The sequence below is a fragment of the Sprattus sprattus genome (assembly GCF_963457725.1).
Source record: "Sprattus sprattus genome assembly, chromosome: 2".
Taxonomy (NCBI): domain Eukaryota; kingdom Metazoa; phylum Chordata; class Actinopteri; order Clupeiformes; family Clupeidae; genus Sprattus; species Sprattus sprattus.
In genome coordinates, this window is record NC_137921.1 from 4,693,172 (window position 1) to 4,715,161 (window position 21,990).

Consider the following 21,990-nt stretch of genomic DNA (forward strand, 5'->3'; position numbering starts at 1 on the left):
CCCGCGTTTGCGATCCTCTGCAGCCTGCATCCCCTCCGTGAGCTGTGGGAATGGTGGACGCAGAGATGCTCACCTGGCCTATGAGTTTCGGACGCAGCCCAATGGATCGAGACGGACAATCAGACAGCTGCCACGTGTTTGACATGTCCACCTTTAACTACCCATGCCCTCTCAGTGAGGAGAACAGCATCAGCCCCGAGCCCTCGGAGGAGTTCACAGCCACAGAGGAACACCATGATTGGACACCTGGAGAGGGGACGTTCACAGAGGGACTCACAGCCACAGAGGGACACCGTGATTGGACACCTGGAGAGGGGACGTTCACCATGCTGGGCGAGGGTAACCTAATTATTATCACCTCTTCCTTTGATTTGATTGGAAGTTCACCACCAGCTCTGAGCCAAGCTCCACCCACTGTATCGCTTTGAAAGATCTGTAGAAGTGGGCAAGGGGATGAGAGTTTACTAGACTGAGAGTCTGTGAATATCATGATGAAGAGACGTACCATACGGTTGAGTCTAGGTCAGCATCGGCCTTGCAAGGTACTCTCTCTCTCTGTCTCTCTCCTCTCTCTCTCTCTCTCTCTGTCTCGCTCCTTCTCGCTCTCTCTCTCTCTCTCTGTCTCTCTCCTTCTCGCTCTCTCTCTCTCTCTGTCTCTCTCCTTCTCGCTCTCTCTCTCTCTCTGTCTCTCTGTTTGGATCGGCCTTGCAAGGTACTCTCTCTCTCTGTCTCTCTCCTCTCTCTCTCTCTCTCTCTCTCTCTCTGTCTCTCTCCTTCTCGCTCTCTCTCGCGCTCTCTCTCTGTCTCTCTGTTTGGATCGGCCTTGCAAGGTACTCTCTCTCTCTGTCTCTCTCCTCTCTCTCTCTCTCTCTCTCTGTCTCTCTCCTTCTCTCTCTCTCTCTCTCTCTCTCTCTGTCTCTCTCCTTCTCTCTCTCTCTCTCTCTCTCTCTCTCTCTCTGTCTCTCTGTTTGGATCGGCCTTGCAAGGTACTCTCTCTCTGTCTCTCTCCTTTTCTCTCTCTCACTCTGTCTCTGTCTCTCTCTGTCTCTCTCCTTCTCTCTCTGTCTCTGTCTCTCTGTTTGGATTGGCCTTGCAAGGTTCACGAATTATTATTTAGTGGTAGATGGCAGTGAGCTATTTTCAACCTAAAAAATGTAGATGTTTCATTTTGTCAATATTAACAACAGCATTGATATTTAAACACAGTGCAGTTGTATCATTCAGTTTACTGCTTCAAAAAGATTTTTTAAGGGTGCACTTACACGAGTTTCACATTCATGATCACATGCTTTTTTGTTTGCTTGTTTTTGTAACCTAGCCTCCATAAAGGTTGAACCCAGGTCCCCATCAGAACTCTCCGAACCAAACTACTCTTATTTCAAGCTTCACACGGACGTCTCTTCTGCGTTGGTGAACCTGGAATGTCGGGTGTGTGGAGACAGGGCTTCGGGGTACCACTATGGGGTTCATGCATGTGAGGGCTGCAAGGTATGTTCACCAGTTATGCTTCCTACTGTGGTCTTTGGCAAACTACTGTAAGCTCTGACCATTAAACACCATGACGTATGTTAAATCAGCTGTAATATTATACAATTATACACCATGTCATATGTTATATCAGCTGTAATCTCATAGTGGCTGATTGACATGGTACTCAGTATTTTTCTGACTAACACTGTTTTTAGTTCATAATGACAGTAGCTATCCTCTTATTAACACATTTCCTTATATTAGGCTTAAACACACGGTGATTTCAGAGTGTTTTTTTTCCCACAGGGTTTCTTCAGAAGGACAGTTCGACTGAACTTGATATATGACTACTGTGCCTTGCAGTGTCGCATTCACAAGAAGAGTCGAAACAAGTGTCAATATTGCCGTTTTCAGAAGTGTCTTTTGGTGGGCATGTCCCACAACGGTAAGGACCAACCTTTGATACACCAACGCAGTTCAAAGTGTTTGTATTATTATTATTATTATTATTATTATTATTATTATTTTTATCATTATTAATAAATTAGTACTGTATCAGTTTTTTCAGGGGTGCCAACAGGATTCTAGTTTGTGGTAAGCACACTCAAGAGAGTTGTGCTACCATAGAGTTGTGCTACCATAGAGTGTGCTACCGTAGAGTGTGCTACCATAGAGTGTGCTACTCTAGAGTGTGCTACCATAGAGTTGTGCTACCATAGAGTGTGCTACCATAGAGTGTGCTACCAAAGAGTGTGTTACCATGGAGTGTGCTACCATAGAGCAAGGGGGTGCAACGGCGGTCTCTTGAACGTCCGCACAGGAGGCCATTTTAAGGACGGAATAGCTTCCGGGAGGGATCAGTGGTACGTTAGGTAACGTCATTGATCTTCACAATCGTTTACACTCTTATCTCGCGGAAATGTTGACGGATTTACAAATGACTTGATTTACAATCGTCATTACCTTGGTAATAATTCTGGATGCTTGAACATGTTGAAATGGGCAGCTTAATTGTGTTTCACGGCTATTGTGTATCAGTCATTTTACATCAATTGGCGAGGCATAATTGTTCTTTCTTTTCAATATTACTTAAGTTGCACATAATAAAACTGAAGTTGCACATGATTTCCAATCGGGTTGGTATGTTAAACATCTAACATTATGATTTCGACAGGAAATTGCTGACTTTATTGCCAATGAAGATGCCATAATTTTGTGCAGCCTGCTCTATTGAACGCTCCCTTGAAACGAGACCTGTCAGAGACCTGTCAATGTTATTTTCATATGAAAACCCATGTTTATAATTCTTCATAAGTATGTAGTGCCATAAGAAATATCTTACGTTTATAACAAACCAACCCGTTTGAAAATCGGTTGAAAATTGAGCAAGTTGTGGTTATTTAAAAAGTACCACTACCAACACAATGTTAAGGGGGAGTAAGCTATACCGTCCTCAAAATGGCCGACATTCGACTCCGTCTGCCAGAAACGCAGGCAGGATATCTAGCCTTTATATAGATATCTATGCCATAGAGTGTGCTACCATAGAGTTGTGCTACCATAGAGTGTGCTACATACAACCAACATACAACCAACATACAACATACAACATACAAGCGTCAGCAGCTCATTTTCTATAAATGTGGAGAAATCATCTCTCTATTTACAGAAGTGAATGAGAGCGTCTGGAGGATGGGGAAGATTGCACCGTGGGACAAGTCCGATTAGAAAAAAAAACGTATAATATAACTAAGCCAACTCTAGGGTAGTATAAAGGACTGCCCCAGCCAAAACATTTGAGATCAGTCAGCATCTATCTATCTATCTATCTATCTATCAACATAGGCTAAACGTATAGGCTTTATTTGAGCCCGTTACTACCCAGGCACAACCTGTAGGTGTGAGACAGCATGTGTGTCAGCCTACTGAGCCACAGTGCCGATAGCAGTTTTGCGTTTATTTGTAAATACCAGAATAGACAACTGTTCATCATAAATCCGTAAAGGCCTATACAAGAACTGAATCTGTGCGTCATTGAGTGGAAGTACGGCTCTTTGAAAGGAGACAAGTCTCATGGTTCTACTCCTTTCCTTTTTTCCTTTTTTTCTTTTTTTAAGGGGTGAGGGTTATTGGGTTTATAATAACTAGGATCATTATATGATAGGGTCAAATTTGGATCAGACATCTCACCAATATCATTTCTTTTCGCATGTGTGGTGGACTAGGGTTGGCTGGTTCTCACTGTTCAGGTAAAGGGGAGTGAAGTGGACTTGGGGCACGCAGTGAAATTTGGGCACCATAAAAAGTACGACTCGGTTGACTTTGACCTTGACTTCGTATCAAAGAACCGTTGAAAGGAATCGGAATTGGACATTGAACATCACCAGTGTGCATATGTAGCTAGTGCTCTTTCATAAATATTGACATATATTATCTTTTAGCGGTTATCTTCACCTGGCCTCAGCACAATTGTTGTGTACATGTGGGGGTGCTTGAGTTATGATACGTGTTCCAATTAAAATCAGACAACACACATTTATGTTCTTCTCTGTCTGTCCCTGGCGTTCTCATCTTCAGAGCTTCAGTTTTTCTTCCTTTATCCGCAGTCGCCTATAACTATAACTATACTTGCCTGTGTTTTCTTGTCAGCTATTCGCTTCGGTCGAATGCCCCGGACGGATAGGGAGAAGCTGTTGGGCGAAATTGCCAAGGAAATTGAACAGCTAGACAGACAAGAAGCTGATACGAGGGCCCTGGCAAAGCAACTGTATGAATCCTATGTCAAACACTTCCCCCTGCCCAAGAGCAAGGCCAAGGCAATTCTGTCAGGAAAGACCAACAACCATGCGGTAAAAAAAAAACCTTCATTACTTTTACTTTTTGATAAATTGCTGATGCCTTCATTTTTAAAATGAATAACTGTGTGTGATCATACCATGAGGCTGCTATAGTGCGCTTTAATAAATATTGACATAGATTACCGTTTGGTGATTATCTGCGGTCCAATTGTTCTTAAACCTATCAACCAGGATTGTGACCTCTGCTTATATATCTTAATCTATGGCTTCATCAAGAATATAAGAACACACCTCTTTAAATATATAATGGACTCTCTCCTCGTGTTTTAAATTCTCAAGGGAGGCCTGTAGATACAGAAGAAGGAAATAGGTTTTCACTGCAGGCAAACACTGAAAATGGCCGCCGGCTGAAATAACAGAGAGATTCACCTGTTTTTGTTTCTTTCAGCCTTTTGTCATTCACGATATGAAGTCCCTTATGGCTGGGCAGCAGTTTATGACTTGCAAAGAGGTGCCCCTGCTGAAGCCTGAACTGGATATGGCTCTGGAGGCCCTTGAGGGTGGATTGGAGCTGTCGCTCTTCCGCAAGGTGCAGGTCTGCTCCGCCGAGACCATCCGAGCGATCACCGAGTTCGCCAAGAGCATCCCGGGATTCCTGGACCTGGATCTGAATGACCAGATTACGCTGCTGAAGTACGGCGCCATGGAGGTGATGATCATCCTGTGGGCCCCGCTCATGAACAAAGACGGCACGCTGTTCACCTACGGGCAGATCTTCGTGACGCGCGAGTTCCTACGCAGTCTGCGGGAGCCGTTCTGTCACCTTCTGGAACCCAAGTTCGACTTTGCCACCAAGTTTAACGTGCTGGATCTAGATGACAGCGACCTAGCTCTCTTCATCGCAGTCATCATTCTCTGTGGAGGTGACTATAAAATAAACTACAATTACATTTATTCACTGAGGACTTACCCAGAACAATTACAATCATTTGGTGCACAGTCAATTAATAACTGGCAAAGTTCGACTTTGCCACCAAGTTTAACGTGCTGGATCTAGATGACAGCGACCTAGCTCTCTTCATCGCAGTCATCATTCTCTGTGGAGGTGACTATAGAGATCAAATAAACTACAATTACATTTATTCACTGAGGACTTACCCAGAACAATTACAATTATTTGGTGCACAGTCAATTAATAACTGGCAAAGTTCGACTTTGCCACCAAGTTTAACGTGCTGGATCTAGATGACAGCGACCTAGCTCTCTTCATCGCAGTCATCATTCTCTGTGGAGGTGACTATAGAGATAAAATAAACTACAATTACATTTATTCACTGAGGACTTACCCAGAACAATTACAATTATTTGGTGCACAGTCAATTAATAACTGGCAAAGTTCGTCTTTGCCACCAAGTTTAACGTGCTGGATCTAGATGACAGCGACCTAGCCCTCTTCATCGCAGTCATCATTCTCTGTGGAGGTGACTATAGAGATAAAATAAACTACAATTACATTTATTCACTGAGGACTTGCCCAGAACAATTACAATTATTTGGTGCACAGTCAATTAATAAAATATATATTTGTTTTTTTTTGTCTGGACCCCATAGAACAATTTACAGTGATGTATAATCAACTCCTTTTTTGTCATAGGGTATGCTACTGTTTGCATATACACATTTCCTGTATGGAGTGCATACATATAAAGATCTGTTTCTGTGTGCATGTATATAAATACGTACAAAATACAAAAATATTAGTGGTATCATATAACATGCTTTTACCCACAAATCACTTCAGTGCACAGCTCAATTGACTAGCATCTGTACCCCTCTGTTCAGTCAAGCTACAGTTTAACTATCTACTTGACCTTTGTTGTGACCTTGCTGTTGCTTGGTTACCCCTCTGCAGACCGGCCAGGACTGGTGAACGTGAAGCCCGTGGAGGAGCTGCAGGAGTCAGTGCTGCAGGCACTGGAGATCCACCTGAAGACGGTGCATCCGGAGCAACCGCAGCTTTTTGCCAAAGTGCTGCAGAAGATGGCCGACCTGCGGCCGCTGGTGGCCGACCACGTCCGCCAAATCCACCTGCTGAAGAAAACGGAACTGGACATGTGTCTGCACCCTCTGTTAGGGGAAATCATGAGAGACCTGTACTAGTTTACTGGACGGCTTCTAGGCACCGTCTCTAAATTACATTCTACATTATCGTTATTTATCTCTTAATACTCTCCGAATGTAATATCTTAAAGTTTGGAGAATGTTTGAACTTAAGAGATATAGTTTGCCAATGTAGAAATTATATTTAATGTTCAAAGAATAATCCTGTGATTCTTCACTTGAGGAGTTCTGATCGTGGAGGTCGTCAGGTCAAACGACTGTATTTGTAATGGGCTTGAAGACCACTAGAGGGGGCACTATTCTTTATGATGTGTAGATCGAAGGTGCACTCAGCCTTACATTAGTATACTATATGCATCTCAAATTGCCATGCTTCTGACATACATCACTAAATGATCAATTCATTTCACATGGACCATGCTCTAACATATCAGAGAAGCCTCACTGACACTTCATCTTGGTGGCCATCATGCCCTTATGTAACGAGGCCCTTGATCCAGACTGGATATTTGAGCACTGGAGGAGGTATTTTGAGTGTGCGGTGCCATGCAGCAGTAACTGTTTGGCTGGCCTGATTCGAGGAACAATATTCTGCCTCACTACTGATTTCGTAATGACATGGTGCGGTGTGTTATTTTGGTCAGGGTGTGTAGAAAGGCCACACCATCAGGCAGGGCAGAGAGCAGAAATAGACACGAAGACCACAAATAGAGAATTATAAGCAGAGGGAAACTGCCCGGTCAGCAGACTCCCATTACCTAACTTTTTCTGTCCATTCTGTTTTTTTTTTTTTTTAAATGCAGTGCTCTCATTTACAAAGTTAACCGTAATGACAACATAAGGGGAGGCCTTTCCCAAACTGGTCATAAAACAGCATCGCTGTTCAGGCCTTTATGTGGCACAAACGTTCCAATTCACAGAATCAGCTGAGGCCTTCCGTTGCCTTCTGTCGCCTCTACGCTGCCTTCTTCACAGTCCAGGCTAAGAACAGACACATCTAATGCTGAGACCGAACCCCTAGGAGGCCCAGTGAAGCAAACAGCAATGACTCATACAGGATGCTTATGGGGCAAGAGTCCACACAGACTGACATCTCTTACCCACTGTTGTTGCAGTCAATGCACAACAAAAAGTAACAGCGGTCACATGAAACCGGAAAAAAAAAAGAAACCCAGCTTATCCGACTGCAGTATCAGGACAGACGCAGAGAACTTGCAAAGCTCTGTGGCACAGCCCAATGATGGTAGACGCTGTGGAACATGTCTGCTTGAAGTTGACCGTGGCGTTGCACCACTCTGGTGCTCTAGTGCGACAGTGGTACAGGAGGTAGAGAAGTCGTTTAGTAATCGGAACATTGCTAGTTCGATTCCCTGTCGAAGCGTCCTTGAGCAAGACACTGAACCCCTTATTGCTCCTGATTGTGCAGTGTGCCATCAGTGTAAATGTAAAATGTGTATACATGTGTAAGTCGCTTTGGATAAAAAGCGTCTACTAAATGTAAAATGTAAAATGTAAATGTAGTGCAAACATAGCTCACATGAGCAGATTAAAGCACATCACAGTGATCTCCACACAACGAGCAATGAAGAAAAAAACAAATCAGTATCATTATTTCACATCTAAGAGACTACAATGTGTCCACAATAAAGGGCCAATATGTTTCTGACCGCGAAAGACTAAAATAAAAATAAAAAGTGGTCAAGACAATGCAGTTTCAAGTGAGATAATGTGTTTCCCAACATAACTGCCTTCAATGCATCTAGAATCTTTCTTTTGGGTATTTTAATGCATTTATTTACATTTCAAGGTCGAAGAAGCCCTGGAACAGAGAAACATGAAGCACAACTGATAACTGTGGGAAAACGGCATCATTGTCATGCTTTGGGCATTGGATCATTGGAGCAAGGCAAAAGATTACGTCCTGCCCCTTTAACCAAACTGTGGACGTAACCAAGTGGGTGTGGCAGACATTACTCAATGCTCAAATAGGCCCCTCCCCCTCCCCCAGTACATTCAGTTTCAATGTTACATAACCTCACCACGCAACAGTGGAATAAAGTGCTCGAGTTTTATTTCCAAGAAAAACCCTGGAACTAATTTCAGCACAAACTGCTGATTGCATTGTGAGAAGAATCTACTAAGCCAAAAAAAGAAACCAATGAAGAAAAACAAGAAAGCTGTGTTTAACTGTGATATTTACTGATAATTAAGATTAACTTACTTTTTTTTATTAAAATAAACATGATCAAATCAACAAAAATCACCATGTTTTCAAAAAAAGAAAAGAAAAGAAAAGAAAAGAAAAGAAAAGAAAAAAGAAAACCTTCAAGATCATCACAGGACTGCTAATTGGATTTCAGAAAAATGTACTGTTGCTGACCATCGTTTTGACATTAACACCATTACCTGGCCCAAAATGACTACATTATGATAATCACCGTGCCCACTTAACATGGATGGTAGAGACCAAAACAAAAAAAATGCTAATGTATTAGCGTGCGCGGCCATTTGAATTTAAACAGGGCGGCAGAAAAAAAAACTCAGCACCTTAACAATGAAAGGGAAAACAATGCTTCATTCAGCCTTCTCGGAGGAAACGTCTGCTCCTCCGCTCTGAGGCAACTTCTCCCCATCAGATACGAAGCGGCAGACCGACCTGATGCCCTTTACTGCCATAAAAGGCCAAGAGCAACCCCGCGTGTCTCTCTCTCTCTCTAGTGTTCCCTTCATACATCCAGGCATCCACCACCAGGCCCCCCCCTCTCTTTAAGCACGCGCCATTGTGTACAGCGTTTCAGTGGACACAAGTCTTCGACGCGGCGTAAGAGCGAGACGGACGGACGTCCTTGAGCGCTAGAAAACAGGCAGCCTCATGGAGGTCAAAGTGCAGGAGTTGATGTCCTCGGTGTGGGAGGCCCGGTGCAGCGAGGGCTCCGACGTGCTCCGGTTGATTTTGGGAAGAGAGTGCTGGAGCAACTCAATGGACGACAAAATCTACACGAGACAACAGAGAAGTGAGAGATGGCGACAGGTTAGATTTTGGGAAGAGAGTGCTGGAGCAACTCAATGGACGACAAAATCTACACGAGACAACAGAGAAGTGAGAGATGGCGACAGGTTAAGAGCCGAGAACGGGCACGAAAAGTGTGCAACACAAAACCTACACACGCAATAATAAACATGCAACACAAAACCTACACACGCAATAATAAACATGCAACACAAAACCTACACACGCAATAATAAACATGCAACACAAAACCTACACACGCAATAATAAACATGCAACACAAAACCTACACACGCAATAATAAACATGCAAAACAAAACCTACACACGCAATAATAAACATGCAGCACAAACATATGTTATTTTAGAAAGAAGAGTCCATTAAAAACTACTTTGCCCCTGTAAGAGCCACTCAAATCTCACACCCATGAAGAATGTACCTAGCCCTGACCCCCCATACACCTTTTAGCAATTAGCCTTGAAATCCTAACCGCTAATCTTCCCCTAGCGGTTATAGGGGCATGGTACTCGCGCACGCACGCACGCACGCACGCACGCACGCACGCACGCACGCACGCACGCACGCACGCACGCACGCACGCACGCACACACACACACAGACACACACACAGACACACACACAGACACACACACACACACACACACACACACACACACACACACACACACACACACAGACACACACACACACACACACACACACACACACACACACACACACACACACACACACAGACACACACACACACACACACACACAGACACACACACAGACACACAGACACACACACAGACACACACACAGACACACACACAGGTGGAAAAACAAACACAGACAGATACGCTCCCAGACACTTGCACACATTCACACATTTATTTTGTATTTGCTCAAATTTCCTCATTCAGATGGCACAATTTTAAATTCTGTTTGAAAACTATTAAAATATGTATTAATACTGCTTGTGTCTTTACCTTAACTTAAGCAAAAAAAAATCAGTTTATGAAAATGAAAATGTCCGTCATAATGTGATGTACCTCCGTCTCCTCTGATGCTGAAAGTATTGATCCCTTACATATGAAATATGACATCCAGCAAGGAAGCACATTTAATGGCTCCAAACTACCCTTACTGTGTCTGAGCACTGCAGGACCTGGACTAAATGAGGACACATGAGTAATTAAGTTCCTAAGCAATAAAGCGCACCTGTGGAAAGAGGGGCCTCTCGTCCTTGGACTTCTTGATGCAGTCGGCCACCAGCCTCTTCATGGCTTTGGGGGAGCTCTTATACAGCTTGCTGAAGTCGGGAGACATGTATCCCCGGCCTACCATGAAGATAATCTGAGCAGAGAGAGAGAAATATTAAATATTTACTAATGTTCTTTTTTCTGGTTCTGGTGCTATTTGTGCAGCTATTCGCCCACTAAAGCTCTGTTCAAAGCTGTTCAGCTTTTGGGGCTGAGAAAAACAAAATGGCTTCATTGTGCCAAGGGCCAGGCTCAGGGCTGATAGGGTGAGAAGCACTCGACATTGACCCTCCATGATAACCACACACAGCAGGGCCCAGAGCAGCCCAGAGCAGGAAGGGAAAATGGAGCAAGTCCACAGGGATGTCAACAGCACACAATCGCCCGAGAGTCTTCAGGAGAAGCAGTCCACTTCAACCCAGCCCAGTCCAGTCCCGTCTCACGGATGGGGTATATGGAGAAGATTAAATTACAGGCCTAAATTTAGGTTTGTGGCTTCAGGGCAATTGCTCTAGTGGGACTGGAGGCCTAGGGACTGGGGGGGGGAGAGGAAAAGATCCAGGGTCCGTGATGGGATGGGACAATGTTCCCAGAATTAGCATCCGAGGCACTGACAGAATGTATGACCAGCCTGAGCTGTGCCAGTCATGTGGGGTACTAAATTAATTACAGTATAATGTGGTGGTGACACCCAGACAACATGCTACCAATGTCAGTTCAGATCAGGGTTAAACACATGTTTTGAGTCAGTCAGGCAGCCATCAGACTCATTACAAAAGGTCACCGTCTCTTGTAACACATTTAAGCAATTCGATTTAAAAACCACTAGGTCAATGCTGGTTCACGTACAGAGTTTTCCCAACTTGAAAGTGCCTTACCTGATCTCTATTGGCTACCTGGGAGTACGGGAGCTCGCCAGTCATTAGCTCAAACAGGACGATCCCGTAGGCGTACACGTCTGACTGGAAGCTGTACGGATTATTGTCCTCCATTCGGATGACCTCAGGGGCCTAGACACAGGTCACACAAACTCTATTTGACATGGAACCAGTGATACAAAGAACTGGTATGCATATTACCTTTACATTTACATTTAGTCATTTAGCAGACGCTTTTATCCAAAGCGACTTACAAGGATTACACATTTTACATTTACACTGATGGCACACTGCACATCAGGAGCAATTAGGGGTTCAGTGTCTTGTTCAAGGACACTTCGACAGGCATATAGTTTCACAGCACCAGATGTATACTTAAAGTATACGTGGAGACAACCATGTAAACCTCAGCCTAAATGTGGGCGGGGATGGTGAACAGCTGAACATTCTCCAAACCAATCCAATCATTTGTAAGCAGTAAGCACGATCGGTGCGCTAGCTGTGCGGCGGCTAGGTTTTAGGAGGAAAGCAAGTCAATATCCGTGAGAATTCTCCAGACTGTGTTGAAATCATTGACCACCCCCGTGACAGCGTATGTATATAATCCATTTTTTTGAGGGGGGGGGGGGTTGTGACAAATGCATGTGTTACTCACCATCCATAATATAGACCCTGAAGGCTGCTCCACTTGGTACGATCCGCTCCACCGAGCTTTAACGGTGGCCAAGCCGAAGTCCCCAATCTTCACTGTCAAGCCCTCGTGCAAGAAGATGTCTGAAGGATTTCTGTTACGGTCCAAACTGGCAAACTCATCAATTGCAATATTCTCAGGTTTTGTGCCAAACTATCTCTGTTGTTGTAAATGATTGCATATGTTTGTTATACTTTCTCAGAAAGGATACTGTTTGATTTCATGTCGCGATGGATGATGTTCTTTGCATGTAAATAGCTAAAAAAAAAAAAAAAGACAGGAACATATTATTAATCAGTTCCACCTGGTGTTAAGCAGAAAATACAACGAGCCGCTAGACCAGTGGTTCCCGAACTTTTCATGGCAGAACCCCCAGCTATCCCTTCTAACATGGCAGCCCCCCCCCCCCCCAGCTATCCCTTCTAACATGGCAGCCCCCCCCCCCCCCAGCTATCCCTTCTAACATGGCAGCCCCCCCCCCCCCCCCAGCTATCCCTTCTAACATGGCAGCCCCCCCCCCCCCCCCCCCAGCTATCCCTTCTAACATGGCAGACCCCCCCCCCCCCCCCCAGCTATCCCTTCTAACATGGCAGCCCCCCCCCCCCCCCTAGCTATCCCTTCTAACATGGCAGCCCCCCCCCCCCCCCCTAGCTATCCCTTCTAACATGGCAGCCCCCCCCCCCTCTAGCTATCCCTTCTAACATGGCAGCCCCCCCCCCCCCTAGCTATCCCTTCTAACATGGCAGCCCCCCCCCCCTCTAGCTATCCCTTCTAACATGGCAGCCCCCCCCCCTCTAGCTATCCCTTCTAACATGGCAGCCCCCCCCCCCCCCCTAGCTATCCCTTCTAACATGGCAGCCCCCCCCCCCCTAGCAATCCCTTCTAACATGGCAGCCCCCCCCCCCCCCCTAGCTATCCCTTCTAACATGGCAGCCCCCCCCCCCCCCAGCTATCCCTTCTAACATGGCAGCCCCCCTAGCTATCCCTTCTAACATGGCAGCCCCCCTAGCTATTCCTTCTAACATGGCAGCCCCCCTAGCTATTCCTTCTAACATGGCAGCCCCCCTAGCTATTCCTTCTAACATGGCAGCCCCCCTAGCTATCCCTTCTAACATGTAGGCTTAACGGTAGGCCATGACCATATTACACAAGTACAAAGCAGGCTATAAGCTCATCACCAGACAAGTCAGTTACAGGCTGCTGTGCTGTAGGAGCGCTGATACTCTGCCGTTCTGTTTGTTTACCCCCCCCCCCCCCCCCCCCCCGAGACTGTGTGTGTGTCTGTGTGAGTGTCTGTGTGAGTGTCTGCGTGTGTGTCTGTCTGTGTGTGTGTCTGTGTCTGTGTGTGTGTCTGTGTGTGTGTGTGTCTGTGTGTGTGTGTGTGTGTCTGTGTGTGTGTCTGTGTGTGTGTCTGTGTGTGTGTCTGTGTGTGTGTCTGTGTGTGTGTCTGTGTGTGTGTCTGTGTGTGTGTCTGTGTGTGTGTCTGTGTGTGTGTCTGTGTGTGTGTCTGTGTGTGTGTCTGTGTGTGTGTCTGTGTGTGTGTCTGTGTGTGTGATTGTTGTGATGGATCAGGATATAGGGAAGTGTACATGAATGCTTAAGTACAACGATAACAATGATATCGGAGCGGAAATCAGCAGAGCATTTCTATGTCACTTCCCACTGTATGCAGCATACTACTATTGTGGTACTTAAAGCTTTAAGTGACCTAATCAGAGGAGGCATGTGGTCCTACGATCATATCTTCTGGGTTAAAGCTGGGTTATGGCTCATGACATATCTTATGCTCATTTGTTCTTTTTAAAAAAAGATTTTAAGATGGAACCACAACCTGATGCTTGAAATAAGCACATTGAACATAAGTGAGCAAAACTGCAATGCCAATGCAAATACCATGAAAGTTACAGAATGACAAACAAAATGTGCAAGTTGCTGTTTTGAAAGCTGTGTGGTCATACGCTCACATCTTCTGGGTTATGGTTCATGACATATCTTATAGGCTCATCTGTTCTCTTAAATCATTTAGATTCTAAGTTGAACCACAGCCTGATGGTTTGAAATTATATTCATTAGCACATAAGTGAGCAAAACTGAAAATGCAAATACGATGAAAGTTACACAATGACAAAACAAAATGTGCAAAGTTGCTGTTTTGAAAGCTCTGCCAGGGGGCAGGTATAGTGTCCATTTTGTCCTTACTCCATGCCCTGGGCGGTCTGCCTGGCGATGTCGATGAGCTGAAACATCTGCAAGTTGGTCTCGAGCACGTGGAGATGCTTGTACAGGCTACTCCCGTCGCACCACTGCGTCACAATGGCAAGGTTGTCTTCTGTCATGTAGCCCATGAACAACAGGATGTTGACATGTCTGGTCTTCCTGTAGCCAGATAAAGACACAGAAGAAAAAAAAAAAAAATCCACACTGAAAGATGTGTATAAAAATACCAACCGCAGAATATACACACGGTGCTCGTATGGCCTGGGAAGAGGCACTAATGGAGCAGAGGAGCGGCCATGTTGTTATTCATCGTTATAGATCAGCTCTCTGGGAGCAGAGAGAGCGTTACCTTAACACGGCTACTTCATTACGGAAAGCCTGGAACTGCTCTGGTGTAGGGTCCACCACCTTTAAAATCTTGACGGCAACGTCGCCTGTGGAAAAAAAAAAAAAAAAAAACACCTTAGACTAAAACCCCTTTATAAACAGACTGATGTACTGCATGTGTGGACTCTCTCACCAACACAAACAGAGACAGTCACTCACTCAATTACATATACGCTCTCTCTCTTTCTCTCTCTCTCTCTCGTCCAAAGGGTGAGCAAACGGCTTACCATGCCATTTCCCTTTGTACACAGTTCCAAAGGAGCCGGAGCCGATTCGCGAGAGGAGCATGACCTCACTGGCTTCAATCTCCCAGTAGTAGTTGGAGTCCCGCTTGTCCCTCGGCCGCTGTGGGTACCAGCAAAACATCAGGCCCCATTTTAAATCAACATCAACAACATCAACATCAACAACAACAACAACAACAACAACAAACATCAGGCTGCCTCCAACAAGACAGTGCTGTATCCTCATACTATTTGAGAGTGAACTTACAATCTTGTTTTTCTCCTGAGCCCCAAAGGACCCTGCCCTCTCTTTCTGCGCGGGGGCTGGTGTATTGGACTGGGACCAGCCGGTTGGGCTCTGACTTGGAGAGCTTCCATCTTGGAAAGGGTAAATCATTTTCAAAGGTTTAAAAAAAACAAAATACAAAAGGAGTAGGGCAACCTCTTCATAAAGTATTTTAAGCTTTAATGATTATTTCTGAGGAATCAAAAATCTCATATGACCTACCTGAGCCATGACCTAGCATTGCATCCTAAAAATAGAAGAAATTTGAAGGTTGCATGAAAATCGATTCATCTTGTGCCCTCTTGCAGTACAACAACTTCAAATGTATTTCACTCTCTCAGACGCATGCAGAACTGAAATCTTGTGGAGGTGAACAATACCTACTCTTCTCCTTAGGGCCAACCGACGACACCAGGTACTAGGAGAGGTATTCAGGCAATCTAGCTACTCGTCATCATCAAACAACAACCAGGTACAGACAAAGGAAGAAGGAAAATATAGACAGGTGAAGGGGGGAAAGAGGGAAAGGTACGCTAAAAATGACAAAAGAATGAGAGATGGTTGAATAGTAGATCAAGAAAAAGGATATATAAAATAAATGATAGTCAAAAGGCTAAAGAAACATCTATTTCAAGGTTAGAAGTTCTAAAAGGTGAGGAAGACAAGGCATTGGAAAACATGTCAAGCGTATTACTGACTAGGTTTACGTTACGGAAGTAGAGCAAGGAGATGGGCACATCTTCAGCATTACCAAGAGGTACTTTCCAGAAAGCTTTGTTGCACCACAACCATCATTAAATGCCTAAGATACAATCATTTCAAAAAGTCTCTCTCTTAGTTACAACTGTTGGAGCACAACAATGCTTAGAGGAAATGCAGCCTTGGTGTTGCAATTATCTTCAAATGTGTGTGTGTGTGTGTGTGTGTGTTTCTTGTTTTACATGTTCTTGGCTGCTTTGGTAAAACACTCAGAGACACAAAGGGGTCGTACATATTGGGCCATTACCTCAAACATGCTGCTGTCGATGGGCAGGATGGTGCTGACCATGTGGACGTTTGGGGTGGACGTGGACCTCTGTCGCTGGGACAGAGACGACCCAGACGGCGAGCAGGGCGCAGGGTAGTTAAAGGCATATGGGGTTGAGTGTCTGTGCAAGGAGCTGAAAGATCAGAATCAGAATTTATTTTGATGGCCAAGTATATTCCCACATAGCATAACACATAACATAATGACAAAATAGCATAAACAAGAACAAAAGACAAATGTTTTACAAGATAATAATAAATAATTTGGGCACATGAAGGGCAAGTTGAAGTTAATTGGAATATGTAAACCCAGAGTCAGTGTGATGCAGGGGGCTTGTTTGTGAGCCCCACTGCCGTAGGGATAACAGGGATTAATAATAATAATAATAATAATAATACAAATAATAATAATAATACAAATAATAATAATAACAATAACAATAATAATGGTGAGGAAGACCCTGCAGGTGCATAACACACACAGAACCACAGCACAAGATCAGATAACGTTTATCTACAAAATGTGCTATCCAAGGCAACATGTACAACATGTGAAAGACGCATGTCAATGTACAGTGATACCTGCTGAGATATTTCTGCACAAAGCACCTGACCTTCACATCTTGCTGTGTGAAACTTTTCAGGCACTTTCACATGTGACGACTCAAAAACAAGTCTTAATAATCGGGTCACAGAGAGACAACTCCAAAACAAGTCTTAATAATCAGGTCACAGAGAGACAACTCCAAAACAAGTCTTAATAATCAGGTCACAGAGAGACAACTCCAAAACAAGTCTTAATAATCTGGTCACAGAGAGACAACTCCAAAACAAGTCTTAATAATCGGGTCACAGAGAGACAACTCCAAAACAAGTCTTAATAATTGGGTAACAGAGTGACAACTCCAAAACAAGTCTTAATAAATCAGGTCACTCACAGACAGACATCAGAGAAACCCTGAGAGGCTGAGCTGCTGGTTACACACGTCTGCTCTACTTCACTGCACATGGGGATGATGCAGATGCAAAGTGCATTGTGAAGTGCAGTCGCACAGTGGGACGGAACCTAGTAGCTAGCTGTCGCGTAAGACACGGATGTGCACACAAGGTGCTGATGTCAGTCGCTAGCTTATCACTCTGGGGCATCTGAAAATGAGGTTTGCACGGCACACACAGCTCTGCTAACAGTGCCAAGACCTGTTGTTACACTAAAAAGCCTAAAACCTCCACACACACAGCCTCTTACACACACACACACACTTAGGATAATTCCTTGATTTCTGGCACAGAACTGGACTTCCAATGACATAATAGTCATCCTTGTGCACTAAGGGGAAATAATCCTTTCTGAAAACTATTTTGGCAAAAGTACTTTTGAATTGTTGAAGTGGAGACGGAACAAAACGTTCTTTTCATGCAAGGATTTCAACAGTACCATGGACTGGGTAGTCTTAGCGAGACTGAGGACGTAATCAAAAGAGGGATTGGTTTACCCCTCAGGAGCAGGGATAATATGGTTTACAAGCCCTTAAAGCAAGAGTGTGGGTTTCACTCCCATAATGCATAATGTCATTTACTCAGTCATTTAATCATCTCATAATCAACTGAGTTTGTGTCGCCTGTTTCAAAGCACAGCATTCTGCAATCAGTCTTTTGTAAAGTGTATACATCTTTTGTATTCAGAAAGCTTCAGTATAAAGGCACTTAAGTATATTAAAACACTTAAGCAATAAGGTCCCGTTGACTTCAGGAGAGTAGCGAGTGACAAGACTGTATTTTTTTTTAGAAAAGAACCATGATACCCTCCCAGTCATTTTATAATAATTCGAGGGCTCCAAAGCTTTGTGGGGAAACAGGTCAGTTTAAGAACGGTCGTGCTGTAAGGCAAGGGTAAGAGAACACAAACTTACCCGCTGGGGATTCTGGAGATGGACTCCCTCATTCGGCGAGACGAAAGGGGAGGATAAGAAGCACCCCCACTCTCACCTGGAGTTGGGAACAACCTAACAAACAAACAAACAAACAAACAAAACAACAGCATTCATGCTCAGCTTCAGCAGCCAACTTAGTACAACACACATACAAGGTCATTCCATATCATACAACACACATACAAGGACATTCCATATCATACAACACACATCCAAGGACATTCCATATCATACAACACACAGCCAAGGTCATTCCATATCATACAACACACATCCAAGGACATTCCATATCATACAACTCACATCCAAGGTCATTCCATATCATACAACACACATCCAAGGACATTCCATATCATACAACACACATCCAAGGTCATTCCATATCATACAACACACATCCAAGGTCATTCCATATCATACAACACACATCCAAGGTCATTCCACATAAATGATGCCCCATTGAGAGATCCCTGAGCGTATTCATAATATAATTATAAAAGATGTGAATTTGTTTATTTCAACCGAGAGAGGTTTAACCACTATCTTTGTCTAACGTCTACATGGGTTTATCCAATACACAGTGGGAAGTCCAGCTCTTATTGCTATGACTTACAATATTAGAAAGTAGAAAGTACAAAAAGTCTTGGCAAACGTTTTTTTCCCCCCGTTAGAACAAGATGGAGGGGGATACTAACAGCAGCTGCCTGATGTTGCTCCAGTCCACACACATCGTTGGCACTTTGGTGCTGCAGTGCTCATGGAACTTGTAGCCGCACGTTTGGCAGCGGAAGCCGTGTAGAAGGAACTTCTGGCATATGTCACAGAAGGCCAACTTCAAAAATGTTTTCCGAACCTGAAAAGTAAAAAGGCAGGCAAGGGGGGGGGGAGAGGGGGGGGGGGGGGAGGATCAAAACAAGCGCCTCCACTTTTCCAGCACTGGGTAAATAAGAAGAGACTGTTCTGATGGAGGATGCTTGACATGGGAGAAACTCACAAAGTTGTGCGTCGTAAGAGGAACATGATCCAATACCTCCACCTGCAATTCCTCCCCAATGAGTGAGGTAGAGTCTGTGTCCCAATTCACGCGAGTCTTTATACTTCGCAACACACACACACACACACACACACACACACACACACACACACACACACACACAAACACACACAAACACACACACACACAAACACAAACAAACATTTGGCTATGTTTACATGTCCTAGTATAGTAAGCAAATGTTAAAAAGGTCCTCAGATTATCTACAGCAATATCAATGTCTGTCTATGACAATATTAAAAACATATAAACAAAAACGAGGACAACTGTAAGTATTTAAAGTACACACCAAAATATCAGCATGTCAGCTCCCGGAAATGGGACATATTCCAATACTGGATTAAAGTTTTAATCCACTAAATCAGTTCACTGCCAATTATTTACAGCCCATTACTGAGCCGGGCTCAGAGTGTTTACCTCCTTTGACTGGGATGGAGCCTGAAGACAGCACAGCATTCTGGCTGAAGTCCCCGAACTTTCAGGGCCTTAATAAGGCAGCTATGCAAAGTCATGCCAGGACGTACATTCACCTTCAAACACACAAAAAACAATGCACCACATCAATCACACACACTCGCTTTTCTTGTTTCTGTGTAACAATCTAAGGCTTCAGTTCTGAGTGTCAAGGGTATGGCGGCCTTTGACTGACCACGGTGCGTTGCTGGTTAGGGAGGTAGACTCGGATGGTACTGCTCGTCTTGGAGTCAGTCATTTTGCTGTCGTCTGACGAACGACGCTGATATGGAAAGCTTTGGACCACAGTTGGAGAGGTACAAGGGCCCTCGAACACAGAGTCTTTCCCTCCGAGACCATTGCTAAGGGTCCTCCAAGCTCCTTGAAGGTGCTCCATTGATATACTACTATGCTTAACAGCCTGTAGTAGCAAAACAACACACAGTGGACACCAATAACATACATTATGAATTATATATAACAAGATTTTCATGTCATTTTTTCAACATATCATTATAGATTTAAATGATGAATGCAAACTAAAATGTTGAGTATGTTATTAAATATATATATTAAAATACAATAGGCTTACATATTATTATAACATTATTTGAACAAATAAAATAATTGATAATCATAAAACAAGCAATAGTTATGTAAACACTCTCAATCTGGAGTCCACTGAAAATGTATGAAATAGACTGTGCTATGCCAATACAGGCCTATCCATTTCCCATCTTTCGAAATTACCTTCTGTAATCGACTTCTGGATTCGACTTTCCCTGCAATCTAACATAGTATTTACATTGTTTGGTAGACTTCGTGTCTGTGATATGAAAACGAAACATTCAAGAAAGAAACAGCTTTTACGCCTTATCCGAAGGAACTAGTATTAACTCTGTACAAAGTAACAAAGCACTAGACTACTACAAAACAGAGCTCCGGAACCATCGCACTACAAACCACGAGTGCCTAAAAGTTAATGTTACAGAACAAAAACACCAGGTTCACCATGTCTATCGATCACCCGACTTACAAAGTAAACATTTAAAAAACACAACAAAGTAACACAATTACTGAACATCGCCGAATGATTAAGCGGTCCCTTATGTTACGAGTTGTTCGAAACGACAATAGCATAACCTACTTCACATTACATCTGAATTTGGCAAGTTGCACTTGAAACATGAAAAACACTGCAAAAAACATATGCTTTGATGTTGTTCCTTTTAAATGAATTTTAAGAGATACTACAACATACCTACTGATGCGTCCAATAGCTTATTTGATCGACTGTCTGCATTTTGAACAATGAAACACTGTTGCGGAGTGTTGACAGTGTTCTAAGGCCCTTTTCCGTACGATCCAAACTCCTACATCACTCCAAACAATACAATCCAACTTTTGCTAAACCACAACCAGTAAAAGACGTTCTTTCTACGACAACGTGTAACGAAAGAGTTAAAATGAATATGCATCGTCCAACAAAGGAACTTTAAGGGCATACCGCTGTCAATGAACACTTACCAAGCAAGGCTGAAAACTTTAGCTCCGCCATAACTTGAAGAAAAAGTGTAGACGCGATGACATCATCATATTGGCAAATTCGAATAGGCCTAGTTGCGGAGAGGGAATAGCGGACTAATCACAGTCGATGAACTTTAGCGATCGCGATGACTTGTAAAACACAGCCTACATAACCTAGGTCTACTGTTTTGTTAATAGATAACATCAGCAAATAACATTAAAATGCCAAGAATACGAACCATTTTGGGTTAGGCTTGATAGCCTATCAGCCCTTCCTATATGAAGGTTTCCATTGATCACGTTGAGGAGGTGAAAAAAAAACATACACCTTTAGGAGTCACGTGCCAGGTTGATAGACTGTAGCCTACCGCCCTGTCATGTTTTGAAACCTAAGGAAAATACAGGTCCTCCTATATTTTCATTCCTGTGTTTGTTTATCCATGCGAGTGATGCAGTCTTTTGAATGTGCAGCGAGTGAGGGCTGAGAGTTTTTCCAGCGGTCGTCTGACGCCATTGATTGAAATTGGAGCCCCTATCATTCCGCCTGAGAATTGCGATGTGACCAATGACATAAGCAGAAATGTTGGAAGCCACTGCTGTTACGTGGTTATTGTTTATATAATTAGCAAAGGTGACATGGGCCTATTCTTTT

At 43.7% G+C, this 21,990-nt stretch overlaps 2 protein-coding genes across 3 annotated transcripts; one reads left to right on the top strand and one right to left on the bottom strand.

The window, feature by feature from the left end:
- Positions 1-50: 50 nt before the first annotated feature.
- LOC308360487 (peroxisome proliferator-activated receptor gamma-like) lies at positions 51-6,428 on the top strand (the record flags this gene model as incomplete). Its single annotated transcript, XM_080832427.1, has 6 exons — positions 51-339; positions 1,319-1,488; positions 1,777-1,915; positions 4,120-4,319; positions 4,717-5,191; positions 6,181-6,428. 6 exons carry the CDS (start codon positions 51-53, stop codon positions 6,426-6,428), a joined length of 1,521 nt encoding a protein of 506 aa, XP_080688553.1.
- A 1,820-nt stretch (positions 6,429-8,248) lies between these two features.
- Positions 8,249-21,810, bottom strand: raf1a (Raf-1 proto-oncogene, serine/threonine kinase a). Of its 2 annotated transcripts, XM_080832410.1 has the most exons (18): positions 21,578-21,810; positions 20,008-20,232; positions 19,776-19,888; positions 19,299-19,401; positions 19,000-19,157; positions 18,284-18,376; positions 16,354-16,507; positions 15,732-15,791; positions 15,570-15,594; positions 15,330-15,439; positions 15,065-15,182; positions 14,800-14,884; positions 14,433-14,609; positions 12,445-12,491; positions 12,198-12,316; positions 11,543-11,674; positions 10,624-10,758; positions 8,249-9,383 (listed from the first exon to the last, which is right to left on the bottom strand). In XM_080832410.1, exons 1-18 carry the CDS (start codon positions 21,578-21,580, stop codon positions 9,243-9,245), a joined length of 1,998 nt encoding a protein of 665 aa, XP_080688536.1. In that variant the 5' UTR covers positions 21,581-21,810; the 3' UTR covers positions 8,249-9,242. The 2 variants fall into 2 exon arrangements, with proteins under 2 accessions (XP_080688536.1, XP_080688537.1); XM_080832411.1 differs by lacking the exon at positions 15,732-15,791.
- Positions 21,811-21,990: the final 180 nt, after the last annotated feature.

What these genes read in the sequence shown, in the direction of transcription:
- raf1a (XM_080832410.1), bottom strand. An exon ending in CTAACCAGCAACGCACCGTG is followed by an intron (nt 19,889 to 20,007) that starts GTCAGTCAAAGG and finishes GTGTGTTTGAAG; the next exon opens with GTGAATGTACGTCCTGGCAT. An exon ending in GGTTGGCCCTAAGGAGAAGA is followed by an intron (nt 15,595 to 15,731) that starts GTAGGTATTGTT and finishes TTCTATTTTTAG; the next exon opens with GATGCAATGCTAGGTCATGG.